The sequence below is a fragment of the Rhipicephalus microplus genome, chromosome 4 (assembly GCF_043290135.1).
Source record: "Rhipicephalus microplus isolate Deutch F79 chromosome 4, USDA_Rmic, whole genome shotgun sequence".
NCBI lineage: Eukaryota > Metazoa > Arthropoda > Arachnida > Ixodida > Ixodidae > Rhipicephalus > Rhipicephalus microplus.
Window position 1 is genome coordinate 165,197,543 of NC_134703.1, and position 22,877 is coordinate 165,220,419.

Genomic DNA, 22,877 nt, shown 5'->3' on the forward strand with positions numbered 1-22,877 from the left:
AAAAAAAAAAAAATTCCTCGCGTGAGCTTATTGGTGCGGTGAGCACACGTCAATAAATCGCGCCTTCTGATTCGCCGGGTCTCCCGAGCTGTCTGCTGCGTGCGACAGCGGAGCGCACGCGAAGCGGCGAGTGTATTTGACTTTGTACTCGTCGGCTTCCTGAACTCGCGTTAGCTAGCAAGAAATTAGAGCAAGCATCACTGTGTAGTCTCTACATTCAACGGTATACTGGTACCGCGCTGAACGAGCTCGATGAAGCCGCCGGGACAGTGCAGCAGGCCTACGCTCTCGGCCGTGTTTTCCCGAGCTGTCTGCTGCGTGCGGCAGTAGAGTGCACATGAAGTGGCGAGTGTATCTCACTCACATGACATTGTTCTTGTCGGCTTCCTGAACCCACGCGAGCTAGCGAGAAATAGGAGCAAGCGTTTCTCGCGTCTACACATTCAGGCACGCCGCTGAACCAGCCCAACAAAGCGCGCCGCAGCCACCAGGCCAGTGCGTTAGGCCTACACTCTTGGCCACATTTTGAACCTGGCTTGAACCTTCCATCATGCTGAAGCTGTATTGCAAATTCTGCACCCCTTACAAGTTCGGAAAAAAAGCGCAAGAAATCTACGGCAACAGCAGATAATGGCATGGGCATATCCGAAACGCACCTAGTGCAGAACGGCGCGGCGACGGAACACGATTCGTTGCATGAAACGCCGACATCTCCGCCTGTTTCCCCCTGGCCGCCTCAGACGACGTCGGTGATAAGCAGCGCATAAGGAAAGACACGACCTTTTTGACGAGCGGCGATCGTGCGCAACAACAGTAGCAGAAAGTGAGTGCTGATAAGATCAGCAGCTTATCGGCGATTTCGGCGAGCGAGCGCACGCTGCCAACGCTCGCGACAGCACGCGAGGGCTCGGACTCGTCGGCGGCTACCGACGGGATAGTCGACTTATCCGCGATAAACAAGCTTCTTGAAAGAACGGCTAAATGCTGGACATGCAGCGGGACCATTTCTATTGAAAAAGGTGAGCGCGATTATGGACTTGCGATGAAGCTGATTTCAGAGTGTCGCAACTGTGGACTTGTTGACAGTGAGTGGAGCTCTGGGAGGGTACCCAGCCGGGCTAAATGAGCTGCATTTGAAGTGAATATCCGTGCCTCTCGTGCCGTGCAAAGCGCAGGGAATGGCCAGGCAGCCCTAAACGACATCTTTTCTGTAATGGGAATATCTTAAAGGGGACTTCACTACAAAAGCTATCAGAGCCATTTGAAAAATAAACTGAATCCTGCGGCAACAAGAGCTGCAGACAAGATCCTCTCTGATTGCGCCATGTCAGTGAAAACATGATACCAAGATCTGTGCTTTGACAACCCAGGTAATGTGGCCATCTGTTATGGCCATCATAACAGATGGATAACCAGAGGCCACTTGTTGTTGTTATAGAGCTGTTTTCTGGCTATGTCTTAGGCTATGTTCTGTCGAATTTTCGTGCCGGCTGCAAGCACGCACCACCAAAAGAGCACTCAAATTACTTGGTTTGGGAGTCATCGCACATCTGCCAGAAAAATACACAGTGCAAATCAGGACACATGAAAGCAGAGGCAGTAGTGACTCTCTTTGAGCGTTCAATTTCCTGTCACGGCTTGCGGTACACAGTGATGCTATGTGGTGGGGACAGTAGATCATTCCGTGCCGTTGTAGACTCGGACAGTTCATGGTTTCATACAGGTTCAAAAAGAGGACTGTATAAACCATGTCCAAAAACGAATGGGCACTGCACTACACAATCTTGTTCAAAAGCATAAAGGTTCTGGTGAAACACGTAAGTGGAAGAGGCCGCTTGACAGGTGATGTCATAGAGAAATTTCGAGATACTATGGCTGGGCTCTGAAGTCCAATGTTGGTGACGTAGATGCGAGGCACCGGGCAGCCATGGCCACATATTATCATGTGACATCGACTAATGAAAAGTCTGACCACACCTTCGGCCCAAGTGGCAGTGACTCGTGGTGCATGCAGAATGCTGCTGCTGCAAGGACCGCTGCCAAGACACACCTACAGCTTCCCACAAAATGTCCATGATGCACTACTTCCAGTGTACGAGCGACTTTGTGACAATGAGCTGCTAAAACTCGGCCAAAGAGGCAAGACACAAAATGCAAACGAGGCACTCCATTCTGTCATATGGTCTCTAATGCCAAAAGAGAAGCATGCTTCACTCATAGCTGTTCAGACTGCAGTTGTTGAGGTCGTGATGTGCTTCAATTCAGGAATGAAAGAAGCCTCCACACGTATCCTCAAAGAACTTCAGCTAGAGCAAAGCTCCATGAGCGAGCGACGGGCAGAAGAGAAGGATTCTGGTCGGATCACGAGTGCCGAGCGAAAGCGTTCAGCATCTTCCAGGTTCCTGCAACAAGCAAAGCGGCGGCATCGACAAAAGTGTGACAAAGACTACTGCCCTGGTGTTTTTTGAGCCATTTATATGCAAAGAGAAGCATTTTTGTTCGGGTAGAATTCCTTGAATATACAGAGCTTTGTTTTTGGCACTTTCTCAGTTTCAGTTTTTTGGCCACCTTTCATTCTTCTGACAAGCCTGACAAGTGCTTCTCAGCTTTGGTACACTGGAATTTGATCATTTTTATCTTGCTGAGAAGCTGGATGTTTAGTGAGTGAAGAAAGTCCCATATGTGACTATAGGACACCATAAATTTTTAGAAAAAACTACAAAAATTATCATTCCTTGATAATGGAAGGGTGAACTTCTAAACTTCATAATTTTTGTTCTAGGAAAGGTAGAGCCATGAAACTTGCTTTTTGCACTCTTTGCTAATTATAGACTGCAAAGACATTTAATTCAGCAATATCTGTAAAGCCAATTTACTGAAAAGGTGATCAGAAAAACTTTTAAATAATGACTAAATAAAGACAAAATTGTAAGAGGTACATAAAAACTGAGTTCACATTTGGTATCTGCACATGTAAATATACCATCTCATAAGTTTTCAATCACCCTAGCTTAAATAATAAGATGCCTGAGGGCTAAGTGCCTCTTCCCCCCTTAAGGAAGAATTCGTCTTAACCGAGATTATCTCGTTTACTTTAGGTGCATTTGAACTTGGGAGCACCAGTCAGCGCCGCCTGTCACCAGTAAGGCAAGTGTGAAACACTTGTTTATTGTTTGCCAGGTACATCACGGGATGCTGAGGGAGGCCCACCTGAGGCGGAGCAGCCTAACCTGGACTGTCTCTGGCCTTCGGCTCCGGACCTCCAGCTAGATTGCCTTATCAGTGATGATGATGATGACAGCAGCAGCGTGGAGCTCGTCAGTGTGGAGCTTCCCAGGTGATAAGTGCTGATATTTGTAAACTGTGGAATTGATTTTCATTTAGAATGGTGAACAAATGTGTGTACAAATTAGCAGAGGGGATCATCGGTTTTCACACCTCTGGCAGCAGAGCTAGTCAAAGAGTCAGCCAGGTAATTCCTGATGGGACAGAAAGTAGCGTCATGGTCATTTGTGTGGTGAACGCGAGACAACTTAAAGCTGCCCAAAGATTGCAAAATCGAACTCTGGGACAGCCTGCGTAAACATAAACAAACGCAGCCGTCGTGGCGGCAAACGAAACATTCTGCCGCATGTGCGTTTTTTTTTTTTTTGTTGTTGTTGTTTGCTTGTTTGTTTTTCTGCATTGTCCGTTTGGGAATACGTGGCTAAGTTTTCCGAAGAGCTGAAAGAATACCCTCAAGTGTACGCATTTGGGGTACGACTTCGTACACTCACAACATCAATCGCAACTCGCCCCGTCTGTGAACAATACATCCAGCTTGCACATGACGCATCGAGAACGACGCAAGGTGACCTAACACACTTAATTTGAACTTCTGGTTAATTAGAACTGACGCTGTGGTCCCATTTAAGCTATGTGTATTCCAATGTGCGAAAATGCCCTGTTATTCGAACGGGCAAGCACTTGCGACTGTTATACTTCACTTCGAAAATGCTATCAGCACCACGCCCGATCCCGCGGCGGCACCTCTGACACCTCAACACTGTGCGTGAAAAAGGAAGAGAAGAAAAGGAAAGAAAAGGCTGTAGCGGAATGTCTGCGACGTGCGTGTGCACGCTTCTTCTTTTTTCCTTTCTGCCACATAGAGACCCTTCTTTCAACGCCGCACGTGAAGAGAGAAAGGGAAAATAAGAACATAGATGCTGTGAAGTGTTGGTTCTCTCTCAAATGCCGATCTGCTTCTCTTCACGTGGAGACTCCTCCTTTCTCGTCGCGTGCTGGCCACGCTGCGGCTACGATGCAGAAGGTAGTAGTGGAGACGCAGTCATTGTCTTTAGAGAGTGTCGGCCCTGGTCATTGCCGTGCACAACTTCTTTTGCCAGGAGAATGCTGAAGCTGAAGTAGAAATGCTTTGCAAGCTGCGTGCAAAATTGATTGACCCGCTGCAAGGCAAACATATGCAGACGCGCATCACCGTTTACTTCAGTTAATGACGAATGTCCTGTGATTTGTGATTAATGTAAGTCTTCTGAAGCATCCCTCTCGTGTGTTAGCTCAATGCACATGTGCCACTGCACGGTGAGCCCTTCGTCTATTTAGCTTTTATTAATTGAGCTTTTTTTAATTCAAACAAATTTTCAGGCCCCTTCAAGTTCAAATTATCGAGATTCGACTTTACAGTAGAACCTCGTCAATTCAAAGTCACTGGGGCTGCGAGAAAGCTTTGTATTAATTCGAAAACCCGCTTCAAGAAGTGGGATGCAAAAAATTGCATCCCACATTCAAAGAACATTCAACAAGTGGGATGCAAGGTACTTAGAACTTCAAAGTACGTAATCAGTGCTCGTCGTTTGCTGTGCCGGCCTTGCTGCTCCAAACGTCATGTTTTCCAGCAATACCTGGTCTTTCTTTTGCCGCGAACATGGAGGAACTGTGTGCCTCGCTGCTGCCACCGGAAAGAAAAAATTGGACCATGCGCACATTCGACCATGATGCGACCATTCGCACATTCTTTCTATTATAATTATGAGTTTAATAATGGCCGGTATGACGAAGCTCACAATGTGTTTTGGCTGGAAAAAATTATCTGAAATTTTCTAACTTAAATTTCGAAGTAGGTGTTGCCAGCAAGAACTCCACCAGCAGTGCAAAGACGCGAATCGTGGGAGCAACCGGCAATCGGAGGTTCGCATACATCGCGATTTCCGCTAAAATGTCCTTTGTTACTTTCTTTACAACCATGACCCACTGACGTTGCGAGATACACGCAATAAGCTGCCCGCGTGTCACCGCTGTGTTGCAGTGAAGCACGGCTCATTTACCGCAGGCGCACGTTTCGGTTGACCATGAGACCATTTTTTTTTTTTTTTTTTCATTTTTTTGCGCTAGAAGTAGCGAGGCTGGAGTCCTTCAGCTGGCACTCATTAGTATCGATACGCTGCATTGCCTTGTGGCTATTAATAACCTTCTTTCTGGGGATTCGCAGCTAAATCGGAAACTGGCACATGGCACCCAAAGTTACCGTATTTACTCGATTCTACCGCGCCCTCGATTGTAACGCGCAGCCGATTTCCACGACGAAAAAAAAAAACGTAAGACATCGATTGCAACGCACACCTATTTTTCTCGCTGGCCCGCACGATCACACCACTCGAAAAAACAACTCCTTTCGAGAGCGTCTTCCATTTAAATATGAGGTACGGCGAAGCTTGTGCCCATCTTTCGTGTAACAGAGCATTGCCGTCACTGTAGTTTTACCGTGCACAGATGTCAGCACGCGAACTTGCTTCGCCCCCTTCTTCTCGACAGTTGTGGTGCCAGGCATGTCGAAGTAAAGAGGCGTCTGATCGGCATTCCCGATATTCCCAAGCAGGTAGCCGTTGTTGTGCCGCAAGTTTAGGACGAACGTCTAAAAACTGTAAAGCTTTTCATCGTACTCCTCCGCAAAACATTTCGCATATGCCCGGTCGCCTTCGAAGGGAAAAGCTTTTTCTCTTCATAAAGTTAGTTAGCCAGCACCTGCTCGCTTTAAACTGGCTCCGCATTAGCCCCTTTTCTATTCTAAGGCTAACTGCATAGCCCGCACTTGGAGCAGTTCTGTCGTCAAGGGCCGCCGTGCCGCTCGCTGCCCAAGCACATACTCGCCGACCAGCTCTTTAACTTGCGGAAACCAACCCTGCAGTGGTCCACTGAAGCCTTTGGGTGAAGCTTTGCTGTCGACAATCTTCTGCTTTTGTTTCCGCCGGTCCTGCACGCACGTTTCGGGAACTCCGAACGACCACGATGCGGCCCGATTTACGTCCGTTTCGGCACACGCGATCTTTTCTTTTAAAAGCGGCACCGTGGTGCACTCGAGTTTTTGGAGTCGGCCCTTCCATGCCGTCGATGCCAATGCACGCCAAGATGACGAACTCCTCAGCACACGTACGAAGTGCCGCACATGGGAAACACATAGGCATAAATGGCCGACGCGCCATGACGACGCACGTAGGGGGCGGCCATTTCGGAATGCCGATGGCAATAGAACGACCGTATTCATTTTTTTTTCGTACTCGATTCTAACGCGCATGCGATTTATGAACTCGCTTAAGCGGAAAAAAAGTGCGCGTTAGATTCGAGTAATTACGGTATCTAATTAACCGGACTGGTGCTGGCCACCGCCTCCAGTTATCCACTCAATCTTACATTGCGAAATACGGGTCCGCGGTAATCCTTCGAAATAAGTGGCATTTCGAAATAACTGAGTTCGAATTAACGAAGCTTTATTATATGTGAAGTCTCGCGGAGATGATCATGTCTGAAAAAGAGCTTGAAGATGTATACCTGCTCAGCTATTGCGTATGTATAGAGTGACATAGTATATAGTATGAAGGAAAGAAAGGTAAACATGAGGGATCATGTGCTTTGTTAGAAACAGTATTAATGAGAACTGACAATTATGCCGAGAAAAGCATAGGGTATATTATTAGAAGTAGTTATTGTCTAAGTATGAAGAAAGAAAAGTGGACGAAAAAATAGCTTGCCATGGGCAGGGACCGAACCTGCGGCATTCAAATAACGCGTCTGATGCTCAACCACCTGAGCAAACACGGCAGGCATCCCCCATTAACTTTTTATGAGGTATGTATGTTCATTAAACGTGGGAATATCAGTCAACATTGCCTGTTGTCATTGCCGCAAGTGTGGTACACGCTCATCTTTTGTCTATTGGCATCGCATAGCGCGTGATCTTATTACGAGCTGGCAGGTGACCAATGGTCACTTGCATACCACCTGAAGGCATTAAGTCTGCCAGAACGAAACCCTCACTATGAATGAAGGAAAAAAAGGTAATTAAAGGCTCATTTAATTTGTTAGAAACAATATTTATGCGAATTGAGAATTACGCCTAGGAATGTATCGGGGATATTATTAGAAGCAACTAGTGTATAAATGGGAAGAAAGAAAAGTGAATGAAAAGATAACTTGCCATGAGCAGGCATTGAACTTGCGACCTTTCAATGACGCATTCGATGCATCGAACCCATTGGTGTTGCCACTGCATGCTTTAGGATGGTAGCTCGAGTGGCCCTGAATCGCTGCTTTGGCAAAAAGTAAAAAATAAGACTTTGTATTGAATACTTTTAGGCAATATTTGCTGTTGCACAGCATTTATCTCTGTTTGAAGCGTTGACGCACACCAAGAGATTTGAATTACCACTTCGCTATTAGTGCATACTGCCATTTCATCATCATCATCATCAGCCTGACTACATCCACTGCAGGACAAAGGCCTCTCCCATGTTCCGCCAGTTAACTCGGTCCTGTGCTTGCTGCTGCCAATTTATACCCGCAAACTTCTTAATCTCGTCTGCCCACCTAACCTTCTGTCTTCCCCTAACCTGTTTGCCTTCTCTGAGAATCCAGTTAGGTACCCTTAATGACCAGCGGTCATCCTGTCGACGCGCTACATGCCTGGCCCATGTCCATTTCCTCTTCTTGATTTCAACTATGATGCAGTAAAAGCTCGTTAATTCGACACCCGTTAATTCGGATAACTCGGGCGACTCTATTGGTCCCGGCCAAAATGCATGTTAATCTATGGGATCAAACCTTCGTTATTTCGTCAGAATTCGGCTCAGCACCGCTTAATTCGGACAAATGCTAACGGCTGCTGCTACACAAAAGTGTGATAAAGCAGCGTTGCCACCACTGGAGTGAAACCTGAGTGGCATCGCCATCATCATCAACTAGTGGGGGCGATCGCAGCGTCACCGAACGTCGGCGTCTTCTTTCTTCTCCACTCAGCGCCTCCGACGCCATTTTCCCTTGTGTTGTCGTGTATTTCCTTCCATTGCGACCGTATTTGCATGCTACCACCATTGTGCGCTACAGTGATGGCAACGCCGAAAAAGCGGCAGAACTACGACGCGAAGAACTTGTCGACTAAAGTGGAAATTTTGGAAGCACTGAAGAACGGCGAATTGCGACAGCAGGTTATGACCAAGTACAACGTGAAGCAGAGCACGTTGGGAACGTACGTGAAAAATGAACAACAGATTCGACAAGCCTTCGAAAGCGAGAAGTTTCATGCCTCTAGAAAGCGGTTGCGAACCGCAGCTCATCCCCAGCTCGAAGAAGCTTTGCTCCGATGGATTACTGACTGTCGCAACGCGCATCTGCCTTTGAGCGGACCTCTCACCATGGTGAGAAGGTTACTCAAGGTGAGAAGTACGCTGCAGTGATGAACATTGAATCGTTCAAAGTGTCAAAAGGGTGGTTTGCGAGGTTTCGAGAGAGACATGAACTTGTCTTCAGGAGTGTGTGCGGCGAAAAGGCCAGTGTTGACGAAAGCGTGACCACGGAGTAGAGAAATGTGAAGCTGCTGGAGCACATCGCCGCATATGAACCACGTGACGTGTTGAATGCAGATAAAACTGCTCTATTTTTCAGAGCTCTGCCTGACAAGACGGTGACTTTCAAAGGGGACGCGTGCATTGGTGGCAAGAAGTGCAAGCAAAGGATAACTGTGCTTCTTGCCGCCAATATGACTGGCACGGAGCGCTTGCCACTACTTGTCGTCGGGAAGGCGCTTAAGCCATGTTTTAAGAACGTCAAAAGCCTTCCTGTCGAGTACACAGCGAACAGGAATGACATCGGACATTTTTCGCGGCTGGCTGCAGCAGTTGGACCGGCACTTCACGTTGAAGGACCGCAGGATAATTATGGTTGTTGACAACTGCAGTGCCCATAACTGTACAGTCAAACTGAAGAGCATCAAGGTAGTTTTTTTGCCGCCCAACACTACATCTGCTCTTCAGCCGATGGACCAGGGTATGATTCACTACGTGAAGTCGGAGTACCGCAAGCACCTGCTAGAGCAAATGATCCTATGCTCAGAAGCTGGAAAGTTGTATTAAGTGGAATTACTCGGCGCAGTGCACATCATCGCCCACGTGTGGAAAAACACTCCGCCGCAAGTCATCGCCAACTGATTTCGGCACAGCGGTTTTGTGAGGCCCGAGCATGCAGCAGTAGCGGACGATGGCATCGAGGAGGTGTCAGCCGAGTCCAACGACGATGACTGCCCGTCTTTCTATGCTGTCCTTCCCACAGATGTGACCTTTCAGGACTACATCGCGATTGATCATGGTGTCGCTACGTGTGGTCTCCTGACCAATCAAGAGATTAATAATGATGTCACGGGCGCCCATTAAGACCACGATTCCGACGAAGAATCATGCGAGGAGATACAGCCGCGACCTCATCGCACCTCATGGGAAGTCTAGGAGGCGCTGTTAATACTAAAGGACGCTTGCCTGAACACTCCGGACAGCTTGCGTGCTGTTGGCCATTTGGAACAGTTAAGAAAAATTGTGATGTCAGCCGGAATCTGCGCGAAAACGCAGACGACAATTACAAAATATTTCAACAAATAAAGGTATGCTTCTGCAGCTTGATTTTAAATGTTGTTTTCCCTGTTCATTCATTAATTTGGCATTTGGTTAATTCGGACAGTTTTTCCGGTCTCGTGAAATCCGAATTAACGAGCTTTTACTGTATCCTTAACCCCCATTTGTTCCCTAATCCACTCTGCTCTCTTCTTGTCTCTTAAGGTTACACCTACCATTTTTCTTTCCATTGCTCGCTGCGTCGTCCTCAATTTAAGCTGAGCCCTCTTTGCAAGTCTCGAGGTTTCTGCTCCGTAGCTAAGTACTGGCAAGATACTGCTGTTAAATACCTTCCTTTTGAGGGATAGTGGCAATCTACCAGTCATAATTTGAGAGTGCTTGCCAAATGTGCTCCACCCCTTTCTTATTCTTCTACAGTCGAATCTGGATAATTCAAACTCGAAGGGGCTGGAAAATTTGTTCGAATTAAAAGAAGTTCAAATTAATGAAAGCTAAATAAACGGAGGGCTCTCCATGCAGTGGTGCATGTGCATTGAGCTAACACACGAGGTGGAAATTTCAGAAGACTTACATCTATTCACAAATCACAGGACATCCGTTATTAATTGAAATAGTCAGTGATGTGCGCCTGCACACCTTTCTTTGCCTTGCAGCGAGCTTGCAAAGCATTTCTACTTTGGCTTCAGCATTCTCCTGGCAAGAGAACTTGCGCGCAGAAATGTCTAGCGCCGACACTTTCTAAAGACGACGACGACTGCGTAGCGGAGCCTCTCTGCTACGCAGCCGCAGCATGGCGAGCACGTGCCGAGAAAGGAGGAGCGTCTCCACGCGAAAAGAAGCAGATCGGCATTTGAGAGAAAACTAACACTTCACAGCTTTTTTTTTTTTTTTTTTTGCTTTCCTTGCACTCGTTGTTGAAAGGTGAAGGGCTACGTGGGAGGGACGAGAGGGGGGGCAGCGTTGCACCCGCGCTCGAGACCCCCCCCCTTCCCCTCAAAGCGCAGAGCCGTGCTCCCGCAAGAGGCAAGAGCGGCAGGTAGTAGTGCCTTTGATAGTGCCTTTTTCCTTTCCTTCAACCACACAACCCTGCGACAGCTTTCTTTTTTTTTTTTTTTTTTCCCCTCTCTCTTCGCGGGTGGCATTGGAAGGAGAAGGGTCTTTACGTGGCAGGGACGGAAAAGGAGAAGCGTGACATCGGCGCGACGCAGATCGGCATTTGAGAAAAAGCAAACATTTCACCGCAGCCTTTTCTTGCCTTTTCATTTCCTTCGCGCGCAGCGTTGAGGTGTCGCAGGTGCTGCCGCGGGATCAGGTGGGGTGCCGAGAGCATTGTCGGAGTGCAGTATGTTTGAATTACCGTATTTACTCGATTCTACCGCGCCCTCGATTGTAACGCGCACCCGATTTCCACCGCGAAAAAAAAAAAACGTAAGACATCGATTGCAACGCGCACCCATTTTTCTCGCTGGCCCGCACGCTCACACCACTCGAAAAAACACCTCCTTTCGGGAGCGTCTTCCATTTAAATATGAGGTACGGGCGAAGCTTGTGCCCATCTGACGTGTAACAGAGCATTGCCGTCACTGTAGTTTTACTGTGGACCGATGTCAGCACGCGAACTTGCTTTGCCCCCTTCTTCTCGACGGTTGTGGTGCCAGGCATGTCGAAGTAAAGAGGCGTCTGACCGGCATTCCCGATTTGCCCAAGCAGGTAGCCGTTGTTGCGCTGCAAGTTTAGGACGAACCTCTGAAAACTGTGAAGCTTTTCATCGTACTCCTCTGCAAAACTTTTCGCATATGCATGTTCCCCTTCGGAGGGAAAAGCCTTTCCTCTTCATAAAGTTAGTTAGCCAGCACCTGCTCGCTTTAAACTGGCTCCGCATTAGACCTTTTTCTAAGACTAATTGCATAGCCCGCACTTGGAGCAGTTCTTTCGTCACGGGCCGCTGTGCCGCTCGCTGCTCAAGCACATACTCGTTGAGCTGCTCTTTAATTTGCGGAAACCGACCTTGCTGTGCTCCACTGAAGCCTTTGGCAATAGATTGACTGTAATTTTTTTTGTTCGTACTTGATTCTAACGCGCATGCGATTTATGAACTCGCTTAACCGGAAAAAAGGTGCGCGTTAGATTCGAGTAATTACGGTAACCGTCGCAAGTGCTTGCGCATTCAAATTACCGGGTGTTTTCGCCCATTGGAATACACATAGCTATGACGGGACCTTATTGTGACTTCGAATTAACTGGAAGTTCGAATTATGCGTGTTCGAATTAATGAGATTCAATTGTAGTTACTTCAATCTCGTGCTCCGGCTCCGCGGTTATTACCTGCCCTAAGTAGACATAGTCTTTTACAACTTGAAGTGCACTATCACCTATTTCGAAGCGCAGATCTTTTCCGAGGTTATTGTGTATTACTTTCGTTTTCTGCAGACCCACCTTTCTGCTTTTCTTGTCTAACTCCGTAATCATGAGTTGAAATTCGTCCCCTGGGTTACTCATCAATGCAATGTCATCGGCGAAGCGCAGGTTTCTAAGGTACTCTTCATTAACTCTTATTATGCCTAACTGTTTCAATTCTAGGCCTCTGAAAACCTCCTGTGAGCACACGGTAAATAGCATTGGGGTGATTGTATCCCCCTGCCTTACACCCTTCTTTATTGGTATTCTGTTGCTTTCTTTATGGAATACTATGGTAGCAGTTGAGCTCCTGTAGATTTCTTTCAGGATGTTTATATATGCTTCATCGCTGCCCTGATTCAGCAGTGTCTGCATTTCTGCTGAAATTTCTACTGAATCAAACGCCTTCTCGTAATCAATGAAGGCTAATTATAATGGTTGGCTATATTCTTAGCATTTCTCTCTTACCTGATTGATAGTACGAATGTGGTCGATTGTTGAGTAGCATGTTCGAAATTCTGCTTGTTCCTTTGGTTGATTGAATTCTAATGCTTTCTTTACTCGGTTAGAAATTACATTTGTAAGTAGCTTGTATACTACAGGGAGCTAGCTGATCGGCCTCTAATTCTTCAAGTCCTTGTCATCTTTCTTATGTATTAAGATTATTTTAGCATACTTCCCAAGATCCTGTTACTCTTCCAGTCAGGAAACACCTCGTAAACAGGGTGGCTAGTTTTTCTAACACAATCTGTCCTCCATCTTTCAGCAGATCTGATGTTACCTGATCCTCACCAGCAGCATTGCCTCTTTGCATGCTCTCCAAGGCTTTTCTGACTTCTATCATTACTGATGGAGTGTCATCTGGGTTACTGCTAGTTCTTATAGTATTAAGGTTGTGGTTGTCCTGGCTACTGTACAGATTTCTGTAAAACTCCTCTCCTAAATTAACTATCCTATCTATATTGGTAATTATTCTGCCTTCTTTGTCCATTGCATACATCCGATATCTGCCTATCCCAAGTTTCCTCTTTACTTATTTGACGCTTCCTTCGTTTTTCAGAGCGTGTTCAATTCTCTCGATGTTGTACCTTCTTACATCGGATACCTTATGCTTATTAATCAACTTCGAAAGCTCTGCCAGTTCTATTTTTTCTGTTGTACTTGAGACTTTCATGCTTTGACGCTTTCTAATGAGATTGTTCGTTTCCTGGGAAAGCTTGCCTGTATCCTGTCTAATTACCGTGCCTCCAACGTCCACTGCACACTCCGTAGTAATACTCATGAGATTATCATTCACTGTCATTTAGTGTGTTGGTATGGCGCATTCCCAGCAGGTCTGTATCAGTCAGGTTTTACTGTACTATAATCAGGACAGTGAAATGGCATTTCACCGTCTAGGGCTTTCGCTAAGGTGTAAAAAGCTGTTACTTGCCTGGTAAGTAAGTAAAGAAAAAAATTGGAAAGGTGCCTCTGTTGGTATCACTTTTCATAAAAAGCATCCAAAAAAACAGTGTCTCGAGATCTCAGGAACTTATTGGAGGATTTAAAATTTGCCAAAGCTTTAGAAAAGTCTCTTCTGGGTTGTTTTTGTTGTCATAGAAGCAGTCCTGTAGTAAATGTTTAGCAGCTTGTCAAGCAATTGTAAAGCAAGGTTAGCAGCAGCAGTGCAGCAGTGTAGTTTGGTCATTTTCAAAAGCTTTGTGTGTTGCTACTTCCATCTGTAGAAACTACCGCCGGCCAGTGCCGCGTCAGCTTGGCAGTGGACACTCGTCTGTTTCTGGTGCAAGCCATGGCAGCCCTTGTGATCTCTCTCGTCACGGGTTGCGGCGATCCCCGCTTTCAAGAGGACAGCAGGAGGACTCTTCGGCACAGCACTCCGCAGTCGGCAGTGGCCGTGGGCTTTCGCGTCATGCCGCAGCGGCCTTTGTGGATCTGACACAGTCGGACGAAGAGAGTGGGGCGGCCGCGAACGGAAGTGCCAACGACGTGGCAGGCCTGCCCAGGGGTGGACGAGGGTCGCCTGCTTCGACGAGCCCTGCAGTCCACTTTGCGAACCACGTGCACCATTGCGGGTGAGTAGACGCCTGGTGATAGGCCAGTTCGGTTCAGTATGGTGGTGTTACACGGTCATCTGTTCTCGGGGGCAATTCTCTTGGCAGTAAGGCGAAGGCTACGAAGACGGGGCATCGGCACAATTGTCTTACAGTCGAGCCATCGTATAACGGCCCCACTTAAAACGAACTTTCGCTTAAAACGAACAATATCCGCGTAACCGTGAAATTATATATTGGTTCAATGGAACAAAATCGCACTTACAACGAACGTCTCCGAGCGCCGCAGATCGGTTACAGCGAACGGAGTCAGCGGTCTGCCGACCTCCTGGCAAACCAATTTCGACCACTGATCAGGCATCGGCGAGGTGCCCATACATTTTTATTGTTAAACGCCGACCCTGCCTTTGCGACCCCCTAGTTGCCACTCTCCCAAACTCTTGGAGGAAGGAAAGTTGTTTCCTTTCTCATGCCTCGGCTGCTTTTTGTTACGCACCCCTGCATACTTTGTCTCCCCCGCTACTCTGAGCACCCCGCATCGCCAGACGAGGCCCGTGTTTTCACACTTCCACTGATCTTTCGAAGACCGGTCGGCCATCTACCCTGTTTTGATCGCTGGTACTGTTGTTGGCATCGCCGGCCTAGAGTGACCAGACCATTTGCCAACATCAGCGACCACCGACTGTATCCGATAGTCTGCGTCTAGAGCACGCGCGTACGCTACCCCACCGACTCTGATAATTTGCGATTCGTTTCTTGTTTAGGACTTTTTCTCGCTCACTTCGCACTTGGCTCAGCAAGCCTTCTGCGCGCGTGCGGAAGCGCAAAAACCGCTGTTAATTTTCGCAGAACGAATCGCGAAGTGTCGAAGTTCGTGAGGCCACGCAAACATGCCGGCGCAGCACAACGATTTTTTTACCATGGCCGCTGATTCTTCGAGCACCGCCGTGCGCACCGATTCAGGCGGCCATGCTTTGACTTCTGCGCGCACAGGCACTCTTTCCAAGTTTTTTGCGTGCGAGTATCGACCTTTCGAGCAAGCTACCCAACCTGCCTCCTTCCCCTGTGTTCTCCTCCTTCTCCTGTGTGTGAAAGCGGCGGAGGTCGCCCTCCGCCGCTTTCTCCCCTTTCTTTAATGCAACTCCTTGCCCTTCTCTCGCAAGCCTGCTCTCTTCTCTTGATCACAACCCCTTCACCCGTCTCCGCCGCTCCGCGACGCACGCCACGCTGGCTCTAGTTACTTTCATTTTCTGACTCGAGCCGGGCCCAGAGCTGTTCCATGCGTTCTTTGTATGTGTGTCGCGTTTGTGCGTCTTGCTCACTCTTGGTCTGCGTGTGTGGTTATGACGGCCGACGGGAGGAACTAGCACGCTTTTTCATGCCGCTCAACAAAACATCGAAAGTGTGACCGCTTGGCTTGATCCGCGCGTTAGGTGCCGCGTTGCGGAGCGCTTCCTCATAGCTGTTGACCACCTGGCAGCCAGCTTGCCGCTTCGAGCGTCCCGGTATTCAGGTGTAGAGATGGCGAATATTTCGTGGGCAGCAGTGACAACTACATGCGCGCGAAACTGTTTCGCGAGGCCGACTTCGTGGTTGTCGGGCCCAATGCCGAGCCTGAAGCTTCCGAACGGCGGCCACGATTTGTGGCAGCGCGTCGTCGACTCCGACCTGGGAGAGCTGGTGGGACATCTTTACGGTGGTTTAATTATGGCCGATGATGGTGCCGACACTGCGGAACCATGCACGGATTTGGGCATTGTCAATGAAATGCGTGGAGAGAGTGATTTGCAGGAATCGGATTGCAAGAACGTCGAAACTTTGGAGTCAGTGCCTCATGCAGCTTAAGCCACGGGCCTCGGCGAATGGGCACCCTGCCGTTTTAAATGAACTCGAGACCACCCTTATCACTTCTGCTCTTCGAAACACATGCATCACGTACTTTTGAGGCAAAAAAAGTTTGTGTTTTCACTCGCAACTTTTTTTTAAAAGCAGTGTTTCATTTACTACAAACTTCGGGATACAGCGAACGGATGCCGTGTCACGCTCAGGTTCGTTATAAGCGGGCTTGACTGTACTACGCAAGTTGTTCGGCAGTTTGCATCCCCGCAGGGGTGTTTGTGCCGAAGAGGCTTAAATAAATCTTGCTGGTGTGGAGGCAGCCTATAGACCCATTTTATGTTTGTAAACACAGGTAGGCCGATGTCGACATTGTGGGTAAAATTATTGCGACGTCCGCACGTAACTTCCGCCACAAGCGCTGAGGGCTGCGATGTGCGCCAACAAAACGACGTTTGTGAGATGCCATAAGCGTTGTGAAAGCCATAAGCGCTGATGGCTGCGATGTGCGCCAACAAAGGAAACTCACTTGTGAGATGCGACTCACATTCAACCGCGACGCAGCGCTTCAGCATACCATTGTTGTTTTTTTCCTTGTTGCTTGACTGAGAACACAACATGCATCATTGAAAACCCAGCAGAAACTGAAGTAGGCAGAGCATCTTTAGCACGCGCACGCTTATCCTTCGATGGGGAGAATTGCGCGCCTTCTACTTTGACCGGAACTATTGCGTTTAGTTGCCGGGCACTCAAAGATCACTTCGCTCGCTGGACAGCCACTGTTTGTGAAAAGAGTGCTGTTTTTAAAAACAGCGAACGACTAGGTCACTTGTTAGTTTGCACAGTACCTGTGATGACATTTCATGCCTCGTTTTTGTTTAAATGGTGTGTTAAGTGTCGAGCAGTAAATGTTGTTAGTTCACTGTTGTCCTGTGTACGTTGTTTTTGTGCGGGAGCAGCGCGCTGCACGCTTCGATCTGCTTGTTGTTTTCAGCGTTACATTCCAAGTTGCTGTTATTCATTCATTGCTTCGCCCTTGCAGTGAAACTGTGATTTTTTCTTAATTTCCGATAACCGTGTCGGAAATTAAGTAAGGCTGGCAGCCAACTCTTTTGTGTCCGATATCATAGAACTCCTACAAAACGCTGGTGTATGCAAATATGACTGCTCCAAGGTGAAGTGCTATTTTCACACATTCCCTACGCGTTGAAACCGCACCGATACTCACCGAGATAGCATGCGCGCCAGCGATAGCGACCGCCCTTGAATCCAAGTTCATCATAGCTACATGATCCCACTCCCTGCATTGTTTCATGCTCATTCAAGACAGTAGGTTTACTTTCTGTTAGAGGATTCGACGGCAGTTATAATATGCAGAAGATGTTATTTTATACACTTTCCAGGCGATAGGGATAGGCCGACTCGTTTTATCCTGCTTCAGCAGCGCTCGTGCACTTTTGCCCGCTAGGAAAAATTATGATGCACAGGGGCATGTTTTCAATTTGTACTTGTAGGGAACATGGCCGCGACGACTAAAACCCGCCGAGAATATCCATATTATTGGTATTGCAATAATAATGCAGCTTTTATTACTGTAAGATGAGTGTTTTCTTTTAGCACTGTCTTCAGTCTCCCTTTTCACTAACTTTTGCGTTTATTTTTCGAATTTTTTTACCGACCTTTCACATAACGAAATTATATTTATAACGATTTTTTTTAGACTTTTGTAATTTCATTATGTCCAAGTTTAACTGTATGTGGTTATCTAATCCAATGCGAAATAATATTCGAAACTTTCGAATATTCACACACCCTACTTGGTTTTGAAGGCACGCACAGCCAGCACCGTTTTCCGGAATCGCCACACGAGAAACTACAGCCTCTGCAAGGCGATCATCACTAGCGACTACTAGTTGAGGGCACATGGTTAACGCAGCAGTAGATGAAAGGCAATGAAGACGTAAGAAGGAATACGAGCGTTTTGGCATGCCTGGCATTTAGTTTTCAATTGGTCTCAAGCAAAGCTTTGACCCACGCTTCCTTGGCAGCCATCTGCACCTTCTCGTATGTTCAGGTATGTCCCAAGAAGACATATGCGAATTCTTTCGACAAAAACGTATTGTGATAGTTGTTCTGATCATGCAATATTTTTGGAGATACCATCAAATTCGCCCCCCTTTGAGACTCGCATCTTCTACCGGGAAGCCCTACCCTCACATGTTCGGTCACTCCAAACCATTATAGGACCACAACAGCTGTGTTTAGGACCCCCTCCCATTCTGGAGGCCTCCCGAATCCAAAATCCCTGAACTTGGCAGGTATGCATACGAATACGGGACTGGGAGAATATTTTGTGTGCACCGAAATAATTTGCATCGTCAAGATTGTTACCAGTAGGTAACAATCATTGCCATTCATTGTTATGCTTATGTGTCACTTTCCTTCACTACAGTGTGTGCGATGAGTAATATCCTGTGTGCAGCGATCGTCCCCTCCCTCCTGGCAGGGAGCAGTGCTTCGGGCGCATGCACAGGGGCCCGCCTTCATGCTCGCTGCCGCAATCGCCGAGTAGCCGGCTACACATGAGCCACATGCACGGCTACCCTGCTCAGTCGTACGGGGTGGCCCCTCAACCTCCCACTTCTTCCAGCCTGGTCTCCGGCTTTGCCAGCTGCCGGGTTCACGGGAACGCCGCTCCTGCAGAGCCATTGCACCAACACGTCCACTGCAATGTGGAAATTGGAGACTCCTGCGCACGCACCATGGTGGGTTTAGGTGGACAAGGCTGTTGAGGCAGGGCACTCGTATCGCAGCCCCTGGACTTCTTCTCATGCTGTCCGTACATGTGGGCACTCGTGTGTAGTAAGACGTGCTTGTGGTGCATTGTTATAGTCAATTTTTTTTGTTGTTATGCTCCTTCAAATATAACCAGCTGTGTCTGCTTTTTTGCCCATTTTTGTGCTGGGAAATCGGACTTTCAGATCTAATGCTGAGGTTAGGTGATCTCGTCTCGTGAAAATCGGTTGCAGGGCATCCTATAGCCCTTTAAATGAATCTTGGGTGCAAAAGTTTTTTTTTTTTTTTTTTATGCATGCATTGATTTTTCAGCTATTTGCAACCTCTTTTGGGGGTAGCGTACATTAACAGCCTAATTAGAGGCTGCATTTACCATAAACTTGTGGTATAATGCAACTAACTCTTAAAATTTTAATTGCAAAAGTGACACCTTCTGTGCACCTCGCCTGTATTCACAGTTGGTGCAGCCCGCCAGACCTGTTGATGCCAAGACTCTGCTTCCCTCTCCCCCACCCCATGTTTCTTTAAGCTAACAGAGAAACCTGAAAACTGAGGATCAGTTGCTAGTTACAGTACACAAGTTGTGTGTTTCTGCACAAAGCAGTGAAATTGACAGGTGATCTCAGTCCATGTACTGCGTTTTAACAATGATCAGAAAAGTTTGGAGGAGAAGCTAATGTCAAGGTAACTTATCACACCACTGAACAGCAGTCAATAATTGTAATTCTTTACTTTTTGTTTTCTTGTGGAAGACTGGTGACAAATATTTCGACCGCTCAGAGAAACTGCCACACTTGACGCCACAGCAAAAAGAATGTGCATGTCTCGCATACACTGATGTCCACCTACTTCAGCAGAACCCTCGTTGAGGTATAGGATAGTGTTCATTGAGCGCTCCAATTGCTCACTAAGTACCTACATTGAAAGTTTGTCAGAGTTGAAAGAAAGGCTTATGGTTTTTTCAGGGTACTGGACCACCCGGTGCTGAGCCTTGCAGAACCTATGCAAGCTGTATTAGCCATGGGGGGCCATACAACATGGTGCTGGGTCACACTCATGTTTACCCAGGTGAGTATATTTCAGAGCTAAAAAGCAGAGCAGGGCCTCTCAAGTACGCTTTTCACAAGGCCGAAACAGAAAAGTGCAGCAGCCAGAAAAAGTATCACATGGACATTACCTTAAAAACGGTGACGAATGCCGTGTTTTCACAATGCTATGCAACCCCCATTTCTAAGCACCACCCCTATTTTCACAAGAAATACAGTCAACATTCGATTTTCTGGACGCCAGAAATTCCGGCCATGCCTGATTCCCTAGACTTATCTCCAGCACCGTCAAGTTCCCCTTAGAGTCAATGTATTAAATAGTCCGAAAAATCGGATGGCGAATGCTGTAGGTATCCGAAATATCGGACTTTTTGTTGCTAACCGCAGACTTAAAGTCACCATCAACACCGCAATTTTGGTTTTCGTATCCTCGAACCCACCATTCTCTCATCGTTCGCGTACCGCGTCGCGGCTGCCACCATACCCTCGAAACGGCAACTGACTCAATCCAGCACACGCCAATTCATTGCCCGCCGTAGCATAGTCATCAAACCTGTGGTCAATCCTCACTATTCGTTCACGTGTTGTTCTGTCATCTATGCAGCAGATTGTGTGCTGCTGCATGCCATCTTCAGCATTCATGTTTTCTCATCTTCTGCAGCCATAGAGTTTCTAGCTGTGTGGTGCTACGGTTTTCGTTGAGCGAATTTGCCGAGGCCGCAGAGTGGCTGCGTGTATGACGAACTTCTATCCACAGAGGTTACCTTTGACGATCTGCGCGCTGCCGGCGTGTTGATACCAGCCGCAATACCCTTTGAGTGCTTTGCCGATGCTGACGAAAACCTCGAGCTGTAGTGCAGTTGACCGATGACGAAATCATTTGTTGAGTCACAGAGGATTCCGACACCTCCGACACTATGATTGAAGAGGCAGTGCTTACACGGCCAGCGAGCTCGGAGTGGATGCGAGCACTGATAAACACTGTTATCGGTGTACAGCGACATCATGGCCTTAGCTGAAATTGAGTCGGACATCATTGTGGGCAATCGGAACGCTTTGCAAAAGAAGATAAGCAACTTTTTGTGCCTAAGTCATGCAACCTGGTAATGTGTGAGCAACAGGTTCAACTAGGTGGGAACAAGGTCTCCAAATGGGCAGAGGTAAACGAAATCCGGCTGAACCCACAAAAAAGCACGTGTGTCTTGTTCTCCCGAAAGAGAGGTATGCACTCGGAACCCGACATTCAACGGAATGGTCAACATCTGTCTGTTAATGCCGAGCATAAATTCTTAGGGCTAATCTTGGACGAAAAGCTAACCTTCATACCACACATCAAGTATTTAGAAACAAAATGTGTAAAAGCCATGAATGTTCTAAAGGTATTGTCACGTACTACGTGGGGTAGTGACAGGAAATGTCTCATGGATTTGTATAGAAGCCTCATTCGCACCCGCCTAGATTGTGGGGCCGTTGTTTATCAGTCTGCGACTCAATGTGCTCTGAAGATGCTGGACCCCATGCATCATTTGGGAATTCGCCTTTCTAAGTGTGCTTTTCGCACTAGCCCCATGGAAAGCCTGTATTTCACAATCAATGATCAGTCTTATTGTGCCCTGTTTCATAGCCATCTTTCGTTGAGGCAGCCTTACTCGCTTCGTGCGAGAGGCCTCGCTGAGGATACAGATAGGCCACATCTAGAACACTGTTTGATGGCTTTTGCTGCATATCTGCCGCCGTGGCAGTGGCACCTTATACAGTGCAGTCCACTTATAACGATATCGAGAAAACCTAAAAATATGATCGTTATAACCGGTGATCGTTATATCTGGACTGCCGCTAAAAAATCGTCGCCGGACGTACCTTTTGTAGCTCCAGGCTTCATTTCGCTATTTTCACCAATTAATAAATATTGTAGATAGTAGGATGTCATAAACAAGACTTTATTTTTTACTTCGAAAAACGCATCACGGGTTCGCTGAGGAAGAGAGACTGACTGACGGCGGGGTGGGAGCAGTGGGAGGAAGAAAGCACAGCCAGAGGTACACAGCCGGAATGCCAACGAGGCCCCGCCCCGATGCCGCCGCGCCGCTTTTCTTTTCGCTTTTTTTATTTTCTCTCTCTTTCCCGCTTTCGTTCGGCAAGCTACAAGTAGCTTGCCGGCTTGCCGTTGTAGAAGGCGGGGAGCCGCGGAGCGCGGCACTTTGCTTTTCGCATTTTTTTCTTAAAATTCTCTCAGCCTCTCCGCGGTCGACGCGCGGCGAGGCGCAAAACGTGACACAGCTGGCGCCATCTGTAGCGCGTCGCGCCAACTCGCGATGCTCTCCTCGGCTTTTTGAATGGCCGGAACGCGCTGCCGGCGCTGTGCTGCAGTGGCGGCAGATACGTACTCGCCTACGCTAACTTTTCGTCTTGTCTCGGCATAGTTCGTTTCAGAGGAACTTATCAATCTAAATGTTACGATTATTCTGAATGAAACATGCCGTCCACGGCAAACTTTTCATCGTTGTATCCGATATGCGGTGGATACAACACGCATTCGCACATGCTTTCATGGATTCCTTCATAAATACAGTTGTTCCGAGTTCTACACCGATGCCTCAAGGACGAACACTTCTGTCTCATACGCTGCGGTCGGCCCATCCTTTTCAGATGCTGGTGCCCTTCATTCTAACACAAGCATCTTTACTGCAGAAGCTCATGCGATACTTGCAGCCAATAAACACATTAAAGGAATAAACGTACAAACTGCAGTAATATACACAGATTCCCTAAGTGTGGTAAAAACCCTCAAAACACTGAAAAAAAACACAAACATTCTGTCCTTGTATCTCTCTACTCACTCCTATGCACAGTATACT

The 22,877-nt window shown here is 47.5% G+C and overlaps 1 protein-coding gene across 12 annotated transcripts in view; it reads left to right on the forward strand.

Moving 5' to 3' along the window:
• Nucleotides 1-22,877, forward strand: part of LOC119172939 (uncharacterized) — a 1,216,589-nt gene that overhangs the window by 19,331 nt on the left and 1,174,381 nt on the right. For 11 of the 12 annotated variants that reach the window (XM_075891711.1, XM_075891710.1, XM_075891712.1 and 8 more), the window contains 4 exons: nucleotides 3,181-3,337; nucleotides 14,015-14,362; nucleotides 18,660-18,942; nucleotides 19,939-20,041. In XM_075891711.1, the coding sequence (XP_075747826.1) occupies nucleotides 3,181-3,337; nucleotides 14,015-14,362; nucleotides 18,660-18,942; nucleotides 19,939-20,041 (891 nt within the window). The remainder of the gene's footprint in view (nucleotides 1-3,180; nucleotides 3,338-14,014; nucleotides 14,363-18,659; nucleotides 18,943-19,938; nucleotides 20,042-22,877) is intronic. The other variant, XM_075891721.1, reaches the window with a different exon arrangement.